This window comes from Coccidioides immitis, assembly GCF_000149335.2.
Source record: "Coccidioides immitis RS genomic scaffold supercont3.1, whole genome shotgun sequence".
In the NCBI taxonomy this organism is placed as follows: domain Eukaryota; kingdom Fungi; phylum Ascomycota; class Eurotiomycetes; order Onygenales; family Onygenaceae; genus Coccidioides; species Coccidioides immitis.
This window is the reverse complement of record NW_004504310.1, coordinates 4,616,889-4,633,483: the sequence shown is the minus strand read 5'-3', so window position 1 is coordinate 4,633,483 and position 16,595 is coordinate 4,616,889. Positions and strand designations below refer to the sequence as shown.

Genomic DNA, 16,595 nt, shown 5'->3' with positions numbered 1-16,595 from the left:
CCTAAGGGAGCTGTCCTGAAGTCCATATTTGCAGTCTTCATGGCGAGAAAAAAAAAAAAAGAGAGAGAGAATGAAAGATGAAGGTGAAGGTGAAGGTGGAGACGGCGATGGGCAGGCGGAGAAGAGCGAAGGCACGTGCTGCCCTCCATCGCGCATTTCCCCTTGTGGTAACTACGGAGTGGGTGTGTCTGCCTTCCCGATATCGAAGTTGCAGAAAGAGCTGGTCGTTGCTTCTGCTTCAGGACATAGATTAGTTAGAAAACATTCCCCTGATTAGTAAGCTTATTCTTGCCGCCTTAGGCTGCTTATGTAACCAGGCGGCCAGCGGGAATCTGTGTCCTGAGCAAAAAGCGGTTGGTTACCCAACCAGTTGATCACCCAACCAGTTGATCAACTGGGTTTCAGCGGCGTAGTGGAAAGTAGACATATGCCTAGTCGTTGAACGGCACCTGCAACTGCCAGTATGACCAGTGTGTGTATTTAAGGAAACCCGGCATTAGACGATGCCCATGCTAACTTCGGTCAGCACGGAGTCCCTCGAAATGCTGCTCCTCTTCATGACAGGACGGAGGAAGCCAGGAAGAGAGAACGCCAGAAAATCCAAAAATATAGAGACTTGGACCATCTTGTCAGGACAAAGGTGGCGTCCATGAAACACACCCCGTGCCTTGGAATCTTGCCTGTTAATAACTAGGGGTAAAACACAATAGAAGACCGAGCATGACTATACTGAAGATGCGCTGAAGAAGACTTCTGAGCTACTGACCGAAAATGCGGAATACTATTCAATATGGAATTATCGCCGTCTGATTCTACAGTCTCAGCTTGACAACATCAGTGCTACCGGCCCTGCCCATCATGCAGAGAGTATCGGCCAACTGATCCAGGAAGAATTGACGTTCCTGGTGCCTCTTCTGAGGCAGTTCCCCAAGTGCTATTGGATCTGGAACCATCGCCTGTGGGCCCTGAAGCAAACCGTGGGGCGGCTACCACTGCCTCAAGCACTGAGGTTTTGGCAGGAAGAGCTCGCGCTGGTGGGGAAGATGCTGAGTCTGGACGGGAGGAATTTCCATGGCTGGGGTTATCGCCGCGAGATCGTGGACGTCCTGGAGTCCATGGGCTCAGAGGCAGGAGATCCAAGTGTAGAGGTAAAAGAGAATCGTTTGACCGAAGACGAGTTAAACTACACCACAAAAATGATTGGGGCAAACTTGTCCAACTTTTCTGCCTGGCATAACCGGTCAAAGTTGATATTAAAGATGTTGGACGAACGCTCGGCTGATGATGCTGAAAGGAGAAAGATGCTGGATAACGGTAAAAAGCCTCGTCGAGTTCGCTGAAGAAGCGTAGCATGCTAACACCCAGGAAGAGCTCAAACTGATACACCGTGCTCTAATCGACCCGTATGACCAATCTTTGTGGTTTTACCACCAGAATCTGATGTGCACTTTGGACCGGGCCACGGCCCCCAAAGGTATGGCTCCCAACATGAGCGATGAGACGCGTCTCGAGTATCTCAACGGGGAAATCGACGCGATTACTGAGTTACTTGACGAGGAGGAAGACTGTAAATGGATCTACCAAGCGCTTCTAGAATGCACGTTGATTGTCTTGAACATTCAGGGCGCGGTCTCGGCTCGGGTGAAGCGGGACATCTCTGATTGGCTCTCGAACTTGAAACGCCTTGATCCGCTGAGGAGAGGTCGCTGGGAGGATTTGGAGAGATCGCTGATGACTTGAGGGCCTCCATATTTAACCGTGGGGGTACTGTACATACATACTATTCCGTACTACGTATGCCTTTCCTACACTAGCGCTCTCTTGATGGGACTTGTGAACAAGCAAATCATAGATGGCTCAGTGGGAGGAGTCGCAAAGCGCCGGGTTGATTCTGATACTGTGGTGGCGGGCCGTCGGGCGAGGCCTGCTCGGCGTGTCTCAGGAGCTAGTCGAGCAGGGGACGCACGCAGACGATCAACCGTTTCCCGTTGATAAATTTTGTCCCGCCTTTCAGACGTTGAAGAAACAATGTGTATTTATGCAGGCCTCACATTCAAGAATGAAAAACGCAGGGACTTGCAATGCATCCCGTAGACCCAACTAGAGATCTCTAGACGCTTGGGACCCCGTTTGTGTTATTTATGGTCACTCCCCCAAACATCGTCCTTCCCGGAGCTTAAAATCCCACGTAACGGTTGGATAATTGTCTTCTCTCTGCCCCATCCTTCACCGAGTTATCGAACCGCCCCGGATCCCTGTCCTCTAGACCCTTGGCCATCACCAATTCTCCTTCTTGTCTTCACTCCGCCTTTTGGGTGACCCGCCGCATGGACGAGTTCATCTGCTTCACTGCAATCTGACGTACCTGGCTTGCCGCAAACGGAATCGGAGGCGCCTCGACGCATTACATTCTCACTGCTCGCGATGGTATCCAGCGCGGAGACTACAGATTATGAAGCCGTGAGCAATCCGGAACTCTGATAGCGCTATAACTAACTCGTTTGCTAACTCTGCTTGTCACCAGGACGCCTTCGAGGACGCTCGTGACGCACAGGATGCTGCCGACATCTCGACTCCTATCAGCACTACCCGGTCTCTAACAGATCGACGGCCTTCAAACGGATCATTGCCTACTCCAAAAGCCAGCACATTCTCTGCCGCAGATTCTCCAGATCCAGACGAAGAACCGCTCCAGGATTCGCCAGCCTCGCCCCCGGAAGATCGCACGTCGAAGAAACCAAAACAGCCCAAATCTCCTCTCCTCACCACACACCGGTTGTCTACCTCTTCGTTAGACGATATCGTCCTTACGAGCTCCAAGGACGACGAGGCTACGAGTCCACCCACTTCTCACTCCAGCCCCGTTGCCGATGCTCCTCCTCCCCTACCCACAAGAGAATCTAAGCACGGCTCACGGCTTCAAGGTCTCTCCGCTACACTCCCTTCAGTCCCCTGGGGTCCTCCGCCTGTAAATAGAAATGCTCCTCCACCGTCGCAACCACCACCCTCCGCTCCAAGTAGAAAACTCACCAGCCCGTTTGCCTGGCTCTCCAGAGGGCAAAATGCCCAGAAAGAAAACAAAACAGCGACAAGTAACCGGAGAAATACCGGTGCATCGGTCTCCACGACTTTGAGCAACCCTGACATGCTGGCGCGCTTCGATGGTAGCGATGGAGATGCAGGGAGTACAGATTCACGGAAGCAGTTGCGGAACAGCCTGAAGGACCAATTTAAGCTTCTCAGAATGCGTGAAGAGGGCAGCGGAGATGATCAGGTCGCACTCGCAGATGGCCAAGAAGAAAAGGGTTCTGGTATGCTAAGTACACCTCCAAGTGTGCCCGACCTGGATACTACCTCGCCCCAACCTTCTCCTTTGCCGTCTCCTCTACCGTCAACGATAAATCCAAACCTTGCTCCTGGAACGGTTGCCGGGATCTCAGCCTCTGCTACGGATGCCGCAGCACCTGTAAACTGGGAACTATGGCAGCAGGTCGTAAACCAGGGCCTGGAAGCGTTCAGTGGAACCAGTGCGGAAGAGTTGAATTTGGCTATTAGACGAGGGATTCCCCAGACTATTCGAGGTGTTATTTGGCAGGTTCTTGCCGATAGTAGGAACCCCGATCTTGAGGATGTGTATAGAGAACTTTGCACACGGGGTACCGATAAAGAACGCGTAAAACATTGGGGCACGCCATCTCCCGCTTCTCTGAACGGCCAAACAAATGGAGGGCCAAAGGAGAAAGGCTCGTCGCCATCATCACGCTCCTCACTTCATTCGGATAATTCTACACAGTTTCCAGCGCCATCGATATCCGAGAAAGAAACAGAGGCCATGACCAAAGCACAAGCTGAGTTGGAGGAGACACGAAAGAAAAAGGCAAAGGAAGATGCTGCTGCTCTTGTTAAGCTGGAGAAGGCTATCAGGCGGGACCTGGGCTCTCGAACCAGCTACTCGAAGTATTTCATGTCACAACGAAACCAAGAAGCGCTATTTAATGTTTGTAAAGCTTACGCTTTGTACGACGGTGGAGTTGGCTACGCCCAGGGAATGAATTTCATAGTGATGCCTTTATTGTTTAATGTAAGTGCCGACAAGGGAGTTGACGATTCAATACCTACTGACTTGGAAATCCAGATGGACGATGGGGAGGCTTTTGCACTTTTAGTGAAGCTTATGAACAAATACGGACTACGAAATATGTTCATTCACGATATGCCCGGTCTTCACCGCCATCTTTACCAGTTCGAACGCCTGCTGGAAGACTTGGAGCCCGCATTGACTTGCCACCTCCGTCGTCGTGGCGTTAGCCCCCAGCTTTATGCGACACAGTGGTTCCTTACACTATTCGCGTATCGCTTCCCATTGCAGCTTGTACTCCGTATTTATGACCTGATATTCGAGCAAGGTCTTGAGAGTGCAATCCTTCGTTTCGCTGTTGCGATCATGCGCCGTAACGTCGATGCGTTACTCGGGATGAGCGATATGACTTCGCTAACAAGCTTCCTAAAGGAAAAGCTATTTGACGTATACATCGACAAACAGCCGTCTGCCAGCTCCATTCTTGAGTCTGGTTTCTTTGGAAGTTCTGGGGCAAGCGACAAGGAAATCTATCGAGCAGATATCATGGTTGAGGATGCATGCGCGATTAATCTTACACCTGAGATGATCCAGACATATAATTCCGAATGGGAAGAGAAGACTCGCGCAGAAAAGGAGTTAGCTGCTGAGATAGAAGGGTACAAACACACCATAGCCACGCAGGCAGCGCGGATCCGATCACTTGAAGAGCATGCAGAGAAGTCGGACAAAGAACATGTCCAGATTGCATCGGAGCTGGTACGCATTAAGGTTGAAAATGAAGAGCTAAAGGATTCGAACGAGGGTCTCAAAGTCGAAGTTGCCGAGCTCAAAGTGGTAGTCGATCGTCAGCCAGCTGAGCTAGAAGAGAAGTTAAGAACAGAAATGGACCGCATTATGAAACGGAATATCGAAGTCCAGAACGAAAATAGGGCAATGGAGGAGCAGATGGCGGAGATGGAAAAGGATCTGGTGGAGGCAAAGATGAAATGGGCAGAGGTAAATACCGTCATATATATCCTGCTTTTATCCTGAGAAACCAAAACCCCCCCACCCCCTTTTTTTTTTTTTTTTTTTTTTTTTTTTTTTCCAATAGCAATTTTTGATGCTGATAGTCAATCAATGCAGATCTCGGAAAACCATGAAACGCTCAAGCAGAAGTGGAGTGATTTGCGAAAGGCCTTGGATGGTTAGACAAATCCCCGACTCCTGCCGCTCGATCACGTTTTGTGTACATGTTATGCTTCTTGGCTGCGCTGTGTTTCGGAGGTTTGAACACAGGTGATGCCTGCTCTTGAGGAGCATGCTGTCCCATTAGAAACTGCCGACTGGGCAAAGACTACCCCAAAGGACATGTACAGAGTATGCATACCTACATTGAGTCCAACATATGTTTCCATACCATTGTCTTTTTAAATCAGCTTTTTTTTATCATGTACACGGTTTAGCGTTGCATGTTTCAACAATACTTTCCCTGCTGCTACTATAATACATTACTGCTGATACTAAACTCCCATGTCGTTATACTTCTTTTGTGTGCTTGTCCTACGATAGAAATGAACGGCAATAGCTATTTCACCCTTTCTCTCTGGCAGCCTCCGTCTTAGATTGAGATAGGATGTACCCTGGGTTGTTTAAGTAGTCTAATTCCTGGCATATGTTAAACAGTGTAAAACTTCAGTTAACTGGATTATTTTGTTTATCTTTCATAAAAGTCTGTCCATTCCCGGTGTGCTTACGATCATGGTGATGTTTTTAAGTGGTGTTGAGCGGAGATATAGCTGATCGTTCCTTCATCACAGTATCCTTTTCCCAAACACCATGTCTTCCAATTCATTCCGCCAATAACCTAGATGAAACCCGAAATGAGACCAAGGGAAAAAAGTCAGCTCAAGACCATACGTCAATCATAGATTTCCTCTCAGTGCTTGTTCGCGCTCAAAGGCCTGAAACAAGGCCTTGAAGTTACCAGCACCAAAGCCGTCAAAATTATTGCGCTGGATGATTTCAATAAATACAGTCGGGCGATCGAGGACATGTTTCGCAAAGATCTGCAAAAGGTAACCCCCCTCATCGAAATCGATAAGAATGTTTAGCTTTTGAAGAAGCTCGACACTTTCGTTGAGTACCAGGTTGGATTGATCCAATTTCTCTCTGATTTCAGTGTAGTAGGTGGTAGGTACTGAGAGGAACTGCATTCCTCGTTCGCGAAGGTTCGTGACTGCAGTGATGATATCGTCGGTTCGGAAAGCAATATGCTGAACACCTGCTCCGTTGTAGTAATCGACAAATCTTCAATAGGTTAGTATGAAACATGGATGTGGCGGAAAGTAGCAACTATAATAGGGGGTAGAGTCGCACTCTTCAATCTGAGACCTCTTTTTGCCCACAGCAGGTTCATTGAGTGGCATCTTGATCACTTCATCTGGGGATGCGATAACAATCGAGCGCATTGCGGAATAGTCAGAGCACATTAAATTATCATCTACTGACCAATACCGGTGGAAATCAAGGCACTCCTCATAACTGTTCACATGTTATCTTGTGCTGTAAAATTTAAAACGCTCCGAAGTGTGTGAGCATATAAGGGATCCAGGACGACTTACAATTTGACAGCTTTATCCACTCCATTCCATGGTTGATTACCAACGCAATGGTCGATATCAATGAAGTTGACTGCAGGTAGATGGTTATTGATCAGGTCCCTTTCGTTTACAATCGTATACCCAGGGAGGAATGGACCGTTGTATGTTTCTCGATTGATGAATGTATGGGTCGTATCTCCATATGCACCGATAGTGGCCATCTGGATCTCACCACTGAATGGAGACTCAGATTGGACAATGGTAGGATCAGCCACCGGACGGGCACCGTGCTTCACAGCCTTGTCCCAGATTTCCTTGACATCTGTGGTGACCCTAAAAGCAATATCCTTGACACCATCGCCATGTTTAGTGAGATGTTCATGTATCTCTCTCAACAGAATCTTCTCAGATTCCGGAACGCTCTCATCCGTAGGCCCACAGATAGGGGCAATAAAAACGAATCGTGCATCCCCGTTTTCAACAACGTATGAAGCAATATAAGGAGAGCCATTTTCGGGTCCCTTGTAGGCGATCTGGGTAAAATTCATACGAGAAATGTAGTAGGAGGCGGTTTGTTTTGCATTTCCAACGTACCACGTAACGTGGTCGAAGCCAACATAACCAGGTCCGAATCTCAATGCGATTTCGGGCTTCAACCCTTCTAGTCCAGGCATTCTGTAGGAGAAGCACTTTAGTATAGTCAAAGAGAAACCTGAATGAAGCTTTTAAAATACACCGCGCCCTGTCTTGACTAGAAAATGCCAAGATGAGCTTAACTAGCAGAAGAAGAAAAGGGTGAGGTGACAAAAAAGAACAAGTGAGTAGCTTTTACTTATGCACAAGCAGAAAAATTTCCCTCAAAAGAGTTATTTGTACTGAGGAAGGGGTGGGAGTGTTTTGATCTAGGTGTCAATCAGTTTAAATTGAACTGTGAGATTCGAAATAACTAGACAATGACTAGCTAGTTTTGCCTCCTCTGATCGTCACTAACTAGATGGAGAATCCCTCTTTGTAATCCCCTGGCTGAGCTTCGCGCGAAAACCCGGGAAGTTACCTCAATGGCGGATCACCCGCTGCTGCAGCAGGACCGATTGATACGGGGCGAGCGGATCTCAGCCCGATGGGGAATATTGGTGTACAGAAATACGCGCTTCACGCAGCGAGATACGGGCAAAGAAAGCCTAGGGGCCCTGGTCCAGTGACTATTGATATTTGACCGCCACATGCAACTGTACCAATAGCAGAGGCGTAACGACGAAGAACGTATGGGCCTGCTTGTTATGCTAAGCTCACATCCGGAGACTAATGGAAATCGCGGATCATTAGGCTGGGGCGGCCGAAGAAAGAACTACCGTAGTGAGGTGAAGTGCGAGGACGCTGGCCTCGCAGCTCCGAGGTACTTGTCGTCTACCATTCACAAAGACCATCAGAAGGTGGCTTCCCCCAGGTGTTGCAGGTGAAGGGCGGCTAAGACCTTTGCAACAGGGAATGGTACTCCGTATTCCAGTCCAGATTCCACGTCTTGCTCAAATCTGCAAGCCAAGTCGCGGGTCTGCGCCATCAACTCTTTGGCATCTTATCCCGTGAGCCTTTCAGAGACCAGGGCCGGGGCCCGAAATTCATAACACGACCGTCCGCCCCATCGTTTATCCCGGCATGGTTGGCGCAAACTTTGGTTGATCGAACTGCTGGCCCGCGAAAAAAGTGCGAATAGGAGTGGCGATATCGATGGTGAAAGTCGTTTCCAGGAATGCCGCCGTCGTCGCCACGCAACACATCACTAACTAACCGGTTCGGGTCTCGCCGAGAAGAGTAGCCTGTACCTAATAATCTCCGCAATTTCCAGCTCCTCCACGCTAGGGTTTCCGTCGGGGTGCGCAGAAGTGTCTCTGGCGGCCGACCTCATAATATGTCCTGCTCCACTTGAATCCTTGCTTTGGCGCCGTCGTATGATGGCCAATGGCTTAGGGAGTTTTTTGACCTCTCCTGTGAGACGCTGATGCCGGCCGACGTAAAGATGGACGCGTTTCATCCACGAACCATTGCTTGGAGGGTTTGAAGCATCATAATCTGGAAACACGAGGCGGCCAATTGGGGTTTGAGCATGGGATTCTGACTGCAAGTCTGTTTGTTCATCGTTGTAGTGCGGCTCATTGGAAGGCAAGTTAATTGTTCCTTGGAGTTCGAGGATTGCCAGCCCAGAGGGTGTGTTTAGCAAGGTAGGAAGCGGGTTTGCGATGTCCTCATTGAGCCGGGTCTGGCACTTTAAATGAATAGGAATAGTAGGCATTTTTACCAGAGCGACAACCAGTTCGTTTGTCGCGGTTGTGAGGAGAGGGAGAGTGGAAGAAAGAAAAGGCGAGCGGGGCGGAAATTTGAAGAGGAGCGGAGGGGCCAAGCCCGGAGACTGTAACTTTACAATTCGCTAGCTGGAGGCGGCCGCCAGAACAGAGCAGTATCAGCTCCCTTAAGATTCCCTTACGGCCTACAGACTAAATTCCATTATTATAGCCCCTATGTGATCCTTTTAGCCTTTGCCATTGTGCCAAAGAGCAACAAACAGGAAATATCCCAACATCTTAGCAACCCGAACCTCAGCGCTGTAAGAGAGCGGGAAGGTCTTTAGTCTTCTTAGAAACCATCCCTACTAACCTAGGCCCCATCGCTCCTTGGGTATCAGGTCAAAGAGGAGGTCATAATAGGTTCTGTGGTTTATTGTCACTGTTTTCTTGGGATCTTCCATTACTTCATAACACAGAGATAATCACTGTATTCAGGGAAATAATCTAGCTGGGCAGCAATGACCTTCATTTCTCTCCATCATTCCTTTCCTTTCCTTGTGTTTAGGTCTAGTTCATTACGCAGTGCTGTGCCAACCCTTCAAGCAAAAAGTTGCTCCAAACACACCAGGGAACATACTGCTGTTTGGTAGATGATCATTCTCTAGAGGCTCGGCAACCACACAGCATCAATGAAAAATTCAAAATTGTCCAGCAAGTATACTGAAGCAACATAGGTCGAACACAAATTGAGGTAAGTTCTCCCCTGCAGCAATTTTTTAATGCGCTCAAAGCTCATGAGCGGTAGGCATAAGAATGGCAACTGAGGTATCGAGCAGACTTTTTATCATTTCCTGGGAGCGCTGAAGAGAACACACAGCTTTAGCAATTTTTCTTTTCCATTAGGCCTGCCTCAGACGAGTATGTCGTATTCCGCTTCCAAGACATGGGTATCACCTCAGACCAAGGAGCTGGAGACATGGACAAAGATCCGCGACTCCATCATGCGCATATCCCCTCGCTCTCCGTTCATTCCCAAAACATTTGCCGACTGGCTGGAGCACCGAGTCGCGATAAAGGAGGACCAACTTCGAAAAGTCGCAAGGAAAATTGCAAGAATAAGTGGAAGAGATGATCGCCAGGAGATAACGATACATCCAGTTTTGGGGGTAAAAGAGATCGAGGACCGCCGGGCTTTGGTTCTAGCTCGCGAAACTATATGGAGACAATCCTTGGAGTCCTTCCCGGGCCGTCGCTTGGCACCATGGCCTTCATACGAAGAATACAAACACGAAGGGGACGACCGTAGCAAATCAGGGTATAGACGATTTCTTCCGTTGCCAAGAGACCCTGGCAACGTTACCGTAAATTGGAAGCAGCGAAAGCCGTTACCACAATATCTTTTCGATGAAGTGGGACGGCGAACAACAGTGGACAACGAGGAAGACAAAGAACCGGGCCTGGATGAACTGCTTGCTATGGAATTCGTCGGTGCTTCACTCATATTGCTGCTTGACTCATAGCAGTTTCTTCTCCTTATTTTGGAAAGCGAAGCCAAATCGAGGGCGTTTGAGCGATTTTAAAGTTCAAGACAGGTCGAACAAGGCTGATGAGTAGGCGGGGCATGAGGACGTGATAGAGTTAATCACTTAATTTATTGTTCCAGGGATGGCCAGAGACCATCTTCTGGGGCGCGGGTTGCCTTTGGGAATGCCTCCGTCTATACGGAGTCGATGTGATCGAAACACGGGGAACAGATCCAGGTGGACGTTGAAGTATCCCCGCCCACAAGAATACCTGGAGCTTTATTCTATGGATAGTAATCAGTGGAGGTTCTAATGTGTTATATAACTCAGAAACCAGGTTACGTACGTTCATCGATCATTTCATAGACGAATTGCAGATGTCCTCAAGGCTATTCAATCCTTTTACTACGTCTTCCGCGATGGTAATATCCGCACCAGGAAGGTTGTTGAGCTTCCCGTAGCGCAGATCGCTGAGCTCTTCAACTGTCGTAGTAATGCCTGCTAGAATAGAAGAGCACTCTTTCTCCGTGGCTTCGATTTCCTTTTCCACGGCAGATATGGCACGTTGCATTTCCGGTAAAATGGTGTCAAGGGTATGGGCGTCTTCCGGAGCAGTGGTGGAAGGCTGGCCGAATAATTGAATGTCCATGTCTATTTCCATTTTATCGCGTGCATCTAGATTGGATACGCCTCTTTGAGCATAAGATTGTCGGAGCTCTTCTTTTTGTTTTTCTCCGTTCTTGACCTCTCTCTCAATATTTTCTTTGACCAAGGCAATATCCTGAGCCCGGACATGCTGTAGCTCGCGATAGAGAGTCCTGATCTGGGGATGAGACCTTAGTTTCTTTGGGAACAGCTCCGTAAATTTCTCAAGAGATATGATCCTAGGGAGTGGTGATGGCGAAATGAGAAAGTTAGAGAGAATCGATTCCTCAGATGGAGCCATAGCAAAGAAAATCCACGAGCTCAATAGGCCTGACAGTTACTGGTGGAGCATGTAGCGTAGCAGATACATATGGCGTCCCCAGCAGCTCATTTAAGCCGAAATTAATATTGTGTCTCGTGTGTATCTAGTCCGTACAGCCTGGAGAGGAAGTGAATTGACGTTGGCGATGTGTTACAATACAGTACCAAGTTACATTCTAAAAATAAGTGTACGTTGCAGTAGATCATGTGATATTTGCTGTATTAATTACATCAAGCAATACTACTGCGCAACGCCAATTTTGTCGCGTCGAACCCAGCCTGCGCGACGACTGCTGAGAAGCCGATATTAATCTGCAGGGCGTCTTATCCTTTTTGTTATCTTTGATTTTAATTTTATTCAATATTAGTCGCATTGTAGGGGCTTTATCCTTACTGCAAAGTTTTCATCATCGCCACTTTGGGCCAGCCTGCTTCGGTGGCTGCGACATTACTTGAGAGCTTTTATCCGAAAATATTCAAATTTGCCCAACTCATACAGAGTGGACTGTTGCTATTCTAACCTTTCTGGGGGAGCCTTAGCTCGATTTTTATCGGAGGTCTCCGGGTTCTACGCTGCTGCCAATACCCACACTGTTACCCCCAACCGTCTACTGGCTCTCTTGATTATATCGACTTGGCCTTGAGCACCCAAATATTAAGATCATAGGAGAAAGGTTATTCCAATTCTCACCATGCCTCCACAAAAACAGATGTATCAGAAGGACGAGGTTGTGTTGTGCTTCCATCATGATATCCTTTACGATGCAAAGATCCTTGACTCTAGGCTAGAGAGCCCAGAGGATAAAAACAGCCTATATGAGTATCGGGTCCATTATAAAGGCTGGAAGCACACGTACGTTGGCCTTGTAACATTCTCCCCGTCTCGCTGCAGATTTTCTTCGAGTTTAGATCTCCTTTCCCTACTCAAGGAGCATTCAGCGCAGACCTTTCAACACACGCGTTGAGGATATATGGTTTGCATGATTGCAACTTAGAATAAGGCTTTGATATGAAGCTATCGTCGCATATATAGCCTTTTTTTGGGCGCATAGCTAACTTCATTTTTACCATAGATGGGATGATTGGGTTTCCCAAGACCGCCTTCGTAAATATACCGAGGAGAATAAAGAGCTTGCTTCAACTCTCCGACGTCAAGCTGAGGCCGCTATGCGGAGCCGTACGAAGTCGGGAAAGAAAAAAACAGCTGATTTAGCATCTAGCCGATCCAATGATGAGCGACCATCGAGAAAACGGGGTAGAGAGACGGAGATTGAAGCGGTATGTTGTTCTTATCTATGCAACTTGCTTCACAACATTCTCCATATTGAAAATTTTGCTTATGCGTTAGGGGTTACAGGAAGAAGATTTTGACTCAAGGCCGACTATACGGATGCTTATGCCAGAAAGACTCAAAGAGTACCTGGTGGATGACTGGGAATTTGTCACAAAAGATAAGAGTGTTGTGCCACTCCCAGCAAAGTCACCGGTTAACATGGTACTTGATCGGTATCTGGAAGAAGAAAAGAATAGCAGCACGAGAAACAGTCAAGCTGAGCAGGATGTGCTTCAAGAAGTAGTGGATGGACTAAAGAAGTATTTTGACAAGACACTTGGGAGAATTTTACTATATGCGCTAGAGAGACGACAGTATGCCACAGAGCGGAAAAAATGGGAATCAAATGCGGCAGGGTACGAGGGGAAAGGGCCAGCCGACGTGTACGGAGTGGAGCATTTGACAAGGATGCTTTGTAAGTTACTTATTTCCTTTGCTCTTTATTTCGATTGCTCTGTCATTCGCAAATTTCCCAGACAGCATTTCTAACATGAATTTTCAGCTCTTCTACCGGAGCTACTTGCTCAAACCAATCTCAGCCCGCAAGCTACAAATCGCCTTCGTAGAGAACTAGTGATATTCATGCAGTGGCTTAGCAAACATGCCGATGACCTCTTCACGGAGAATTATGAACCCCTTGATCGCGATTACGTCGAAGAAGTTGAGGATAGACACCGACAGAACGATGACCATGTTGGCACGGCAACTGCTAGGTTGTTCAGCGACAGGATTGCTGAGCAAGACCCCGCTGGAATGAGTAGAATGGCGAGGAGCCAGAGAGGTGGTAGAAATTGGGAGGAAGCCGATGATGAAGCAGATGAAGAGGGAGAGGAAGATGATGAGGAAGAGGACGAGGAGGAAGAGGAAGGTGACGAGGACGAAGAAGACGAGGACGAAGAGGCTGAAGAGTCTGAATAATGCGTCTTCACGGTTTTCTGATGGACAGCAACTGTTGTTACTGGGATTTAAGGCCTTAATTTTGACATACTCCTCCGAATAACTCTATATGGCGTATGGAGTTGCTCGGTCTCTCATGGTGGATATATTGGGTGCTTTATCTTGGCGTTCTTTCTCTGCATCGCAGGTCGTATTTTGGGGCTCCATGGACAGGACGAATTATCGTGTTGGATGTGTCAAATTGCTACTAATTATCAGGGAAAGTTACAGTGGCTGTGGACATATCATATCTTTTATTGAACTCAGGATACAGATCCTTGATGAAATGGGATATTGTGCAAAGATAAACTTGCTTTAGACAAATTGAATAGAACGAGCTAGAAAAGGGGAGCCCATCCACAATCGATGCGAGTGAGAAGACGGTCCTAGCATGAAGCATCATTTCTCTCCACCAGCCCCAATACTTTTACCGCCAGGTACCGGCAATTGACTCTGCATGCCTTCCCCACGAGTCGCCACAAGAGTCCGCGAATCGTCAACCGCTGTACGCCCGATCCGCTTGAGACGGGGCTTCCAGTCAGCTTCGCGCCACTTTTCCCAATTACTCAACCCTTCCTGTGGCTCAATACTGAGAGTCGCGTAGCCTTCTTTGATGATGCTGTGAACCTCGCGAGGACTGAGGTTTTTCTTTTTGTTGCTGTGAGTGGTCGGAACCGTAGATTCGGTCGTGGTATCTTCTTTCTGCTTTTCGGGGAGGAATAACAGGGAATGGAAATGAGTTGAGACTCTAAGGAGAAGAGCTAGCGATTTGCTTGAGTCATATTGGCTACTTTTGTGATCAAGTTTGCCGTTGGGGGCTTTTGATGGCGCTGAAAACGTAGTTTTATACACTTCGCGGAAACGGCTGAGGATAGGGCCCGCTTCGACTAATTTGTAGAAGAGATCGTCGTAAGAGGCCGGGTCGGGGAGAAAGGTATCGCCAGCAGATATGCAAAATGCAAGGAGGTTAATTAAATCTGTCGTGAGAAGATGAATGTTTGGGTCGGAAGACAAATCGGTGGCGTAAGTGGTGAGGAAACGAACCAGGGTCAGTAGACTGCGCCATAGTTCGGACCAGTGGTATTGTAAGCGGGTTTTGTTCGCTGAAACATACGTTAAGAGGCGGAGGATGATGGACATCACATGGCTAGTAGTGATCGGTTAGGAGAGAGACTTTCATGAAGATTAAACGGCACCCACCTGTAAAGGAAGACATCAAGACTTTTGCGAAGATTATGAGTGATAGTGTCGATCATTATGTCAAAAATGACAGTGGCTAAGACCCTATCCCCATTTACCAATGGCAGATGGGGCGTTCGCTGCCGGCAGAGTCTCACAGATCTCTTGTTTTCATCGCTGCATATCTGCTTGCACAGAACAGGATCCTCCACAAGAATTTGCAGAGACAGCAAATTTGCTTCGGAGTAGAGGGCCACTCGCACAGATCTGTAGGCGTGTTGAAGCATATACGAGGTTAAAGACAAGAAGCTAGAGAACGGCGACTCTTCGGAGCGCTTCTCCGGCGTTGACAAAACGAGGGAATGGGAGAACAGCTTATTTGCATTGATAAACTCGTACATTGAAAGCAATACTGCTGCTTCAAATGAAGGACTGAGGGTCATCAGCGTTCTAGTACTTTCGATCATGATAAAAAGAAACTTCACTCACAGCTCTGCAAACCGCTCTTTAATCTCCTCGGTGGTGAGCGGCTGGGTTTTGGACCTTCCAGCAAGCACACCAAGTCCGAAGAACGCCAGCGTACCGCTCCAAGTCCAGCCCTCGGGAAGATCATCTTGAACTGCAACATAAGAGTTCCTTAGAATGGAGCAAGTGTTGCCAACGCCCCGGACGATCTTCGAAATCGTTGCTTCGTTGACAAAATCATCGAGTCGCAGTTGATAGGGGTTTTGGAACTCGAACTTGTTGTAATTCGCAAGGAGTCCCAATAACAAAAAAGGCTTGAAAATCTGCATGGGGGTATCGGAATCATGTACAAGCTGGAGAATCGTCAGCCTTCATGTATACTGAGCCGATGTGAAGAAAAACAAACTTTCATTAGAGATGGAAATAAATCTCGATGCATAAAGTAGGAAATAAGGCCGGTTTTATAAGCGCCACTCGTTATTGCAATCGCGGAATCCACAGCTTTGGACCGTAGATCCACTACCAAATGTAAGCATCACCTTTGCGGTACAGGTTAAGAGACGCGAACGATGCATACAGTTTGTTCCATTCCGTATAATGCCGTCTAAGACGGAAACAAATTCTGAGAATACCTGGTCTACTTCATGTAAACCTGCAAGGATGGTGATGATATCTGCACTTGGATTGGTGTATTTCTTCGACAAAACACCACCAAGGAAGGTGGATAAAGTCTGCCAGGGAAACAAATTAATCGAGTAGATACTGAAAGGAGGTAGGTGGCTACGTACCTCAAGAGCGTGGGAATTCACTGGGGCCCTCCCAGAAGCCGACTCTCGTATAGCACGGGCAAAGAGGCGCTGGGTTTGGGCCTAGGGGAGTCAGGAAACAAGCTTACATGGGAGCCAGATGAGGCGGTAGGAGAGTAGTTGAGTCGAAGCATACCTGAATGTGCAGCATATCATCAGGACCTATCCGGTTGAGCATTTCAGCAAGGGACGGCCTGTCGGGCGGGAGAAGTAAGAACTCCCGCCAAAATCCCTCCGTAGGTTCCACATAGTCGGGATTCTAACCAGGACATTAGAGAACATATAAATATGAATGACCAACCATAGTCATAGGGCGGAAATTTGAAGGGTCTTCGGAGACGTACAAAAAGTAAGTTTTCATAGAGCTGGACTATTTTGGGCTGGAAGGCTTCTGGACGGGTCTGTTGTGTCAAAGGGGACGACTCCATGATTCAGGATGAAG

The 16,595-nt window shown here is 47.9% G+C and overlaps 8 protein-coding genes across 8 annotated transcripts; 4 read left to right on the top strand and 4 right to left on the bottom strand.

The window, feature by feature from the left end:
* Nucleotides 1–401: 401 nt before the first annotated feature.
* Nucleotides 402–1,896, top strand: CIMG_01464 (prenyltransferase alpha subunit repeat protein). Its single transcript, XM_001247692.2, has 4 exons — nucleotides 402–472; nucleotides 527–640; nucleotides 711–1,314; nucleotides 1,370–1,896. The coding sequence occupies exons 1-4, from the start codon at nucleotides 464–466 to the stop codon at nucleotides 1,738–1,740; spliced, it is 1,098 nt and encodes a 365-aa protein (XP_001247693.2). The 5' UTR covers nucleotides 402–463; the 3' UTR covers nucleotides 1,741–1,896.
* Nucleotides 1,897–2,424: 528 nt separating this feature from the next.
* CIMG_01465 (GTPase activating protein) lies at nucleotides 2,425–5,508 on the top strand (the record flags this gene model as incomplete). Its single annotated transcript, XM_001247693.2, has 4 exons — nucleotides 2,425–2,460; nucleotides 2,525–4,081; nucleotides 4,136–5,077; nucleotides 5,207–5,508. The coding sequence occupies 4 exons, from the start codon at nucleotides 2,425–2,427 to the stop codon at nucleotides 5,270–5,272; spliced, it is 2,601 nt and encodes an 866-aa protein (XP_001247694.1). The 3' UTR covers nucleotides 5,273–5,508.
* A 417-nt stretch (nucleotides 5,509–5,925) lies between these two features.
* CIMG_01466 (4-hydroxyphenylpyruvate dioxygenase) lies at nucleotides 5,926–7,511 on the bottom strand. Its single transcript, XM_001247694.2, has 3 exons — nucleotides 6,685–7,511; nucleotides 6,440–6,604; nucleotides 5,926–6,370 (listed from the first exon to the last, which is right to left on the bottom strand). Exons 1-3 carry the CDS (start codon nucleotides 7,335–7,337, stop codon nucleotides 5,986–5,988), a joined length of 1,203 nt encoding a protein of 400 aa, XP_001247695.2. The 5' UTR covers nucleotides 7,338–7,511; the 3' UTR covers nucleotides 5,926–5,985.
* A 47-nt stretch (nucleotides 7,512–7,558) lies between these two features.
* CIMG_01467 (sister chromatid cohesion protein Ctf8) lies at nucleotides 7,559–8,982 on the bottom strand. Its single transcript, XM_001247695.2, has one exon. The coding sequence runs from the start codon at nucleotides 8,951–8,953 to the stop codon at nucleotides 8,444–8,446; it is 510 nt and encodes a 169-aa protein (XP_001247696.2). The 5' UTR covers nucleotides 8,954–8,982; the 3' UTR covers nucleotides 7,559–8,443.
* Nucleotides 8,983–9,409: 427 nt separating this feature from the next.
* Nucleotides 9,410–10,752, top strand: CIMG_01468 (uncharacterized protein). The gene has a single exon (XM_001247696.2). The coding sequence runs from the start codon at nucleotides 9,866–9,868 to the stop codon at nucleotides 10,463–10,465; it is 600 nt and encodes a 199-aa protein (XP_001247697.1). The 5' UTR covers nucleotides 9,410–9,865; the 3' UTR covers nucleotides 10,466–10,752.
* On the bottom strand, nucleotides 10,579–11,519 carry CIMG_01469 (centromere-localized protein 2). The gene is made up of 2 exons (XM_001247697.2): nucleotides 10,815–11,519; nucleotides 10,579–10,752 (listed from the first exon to the last, which is right to left on the bottom strand). Exon 1 carries the CDS (start codon nucleotides 11,412–11,414, stop codon nucleotides 10,824–10,826), a length of 591 nt encoding a protein of 196 aa, XP_001247698.2. The 5' UTR covers nucleotides 11,415–11,519; the 3' UTR covers nucleotides 10,579–10,752; nucleotides 10,815–10,823.
* Nucleotides 11,520–11,718: 199 nt separating this feature from the next.
* CIMG_01470 (histone acetylase complex subunit) lies at nucleotides 11,719–13,685 on the top strand (the record flags this gene model as incomplete). Its single annotated transcript, XM_001247698.2, has 4 exons — nucleotides 11,719–12,287; nucleotides 12,508–12,712; nucleotides 12,792–13,182; nucleotides 13,270–13,685. Exons 1-4 carry the CDS (start codon nucleotides 12,127–12,129, stop codon nucleotides 13,683–13,685), a joined length of 1,173 nt encoding a protein of 390 aa, XP_001247699.1. The 5' UTR covers nucleotides 11,719–12,126.
* A 249-nt stretch (nucleotides 13,686–13,934) lies between these two features.
* CIMG_01471 (uncharacterized protein) lies at nucleotides 13,935–16,581 on the bottom strand (the record flags this gene model as incomplete). The annotated part of the gene is made up of 9 exons (XM_001247699.2): nucleotides 13,935–14,850; nucleotides 14,904–15,149; nucleotides 15,282–15,314; nucleotides 15,372–15,700; nucleotides 15,754–15,866; nucleotides 15,925–16,078; nucleotides 16,136–16,216; nucleotides 16,290–16,412; nucleotides 16,498–16,581. The coding sequence occupies 9 exons, from the start codon at nucleotides 16,579–16,581 to the stop codon at nucleotides 14,103–14,105; spliced, it is 1,911 nt and encodes a 636-aa protein (XP_001247700.2). The 3' UTR covers nucleotides 13,935–14,102.
* Between the last annotated feature and the right edge of the window lie 14 nt (nucleotides 16,582–16,595).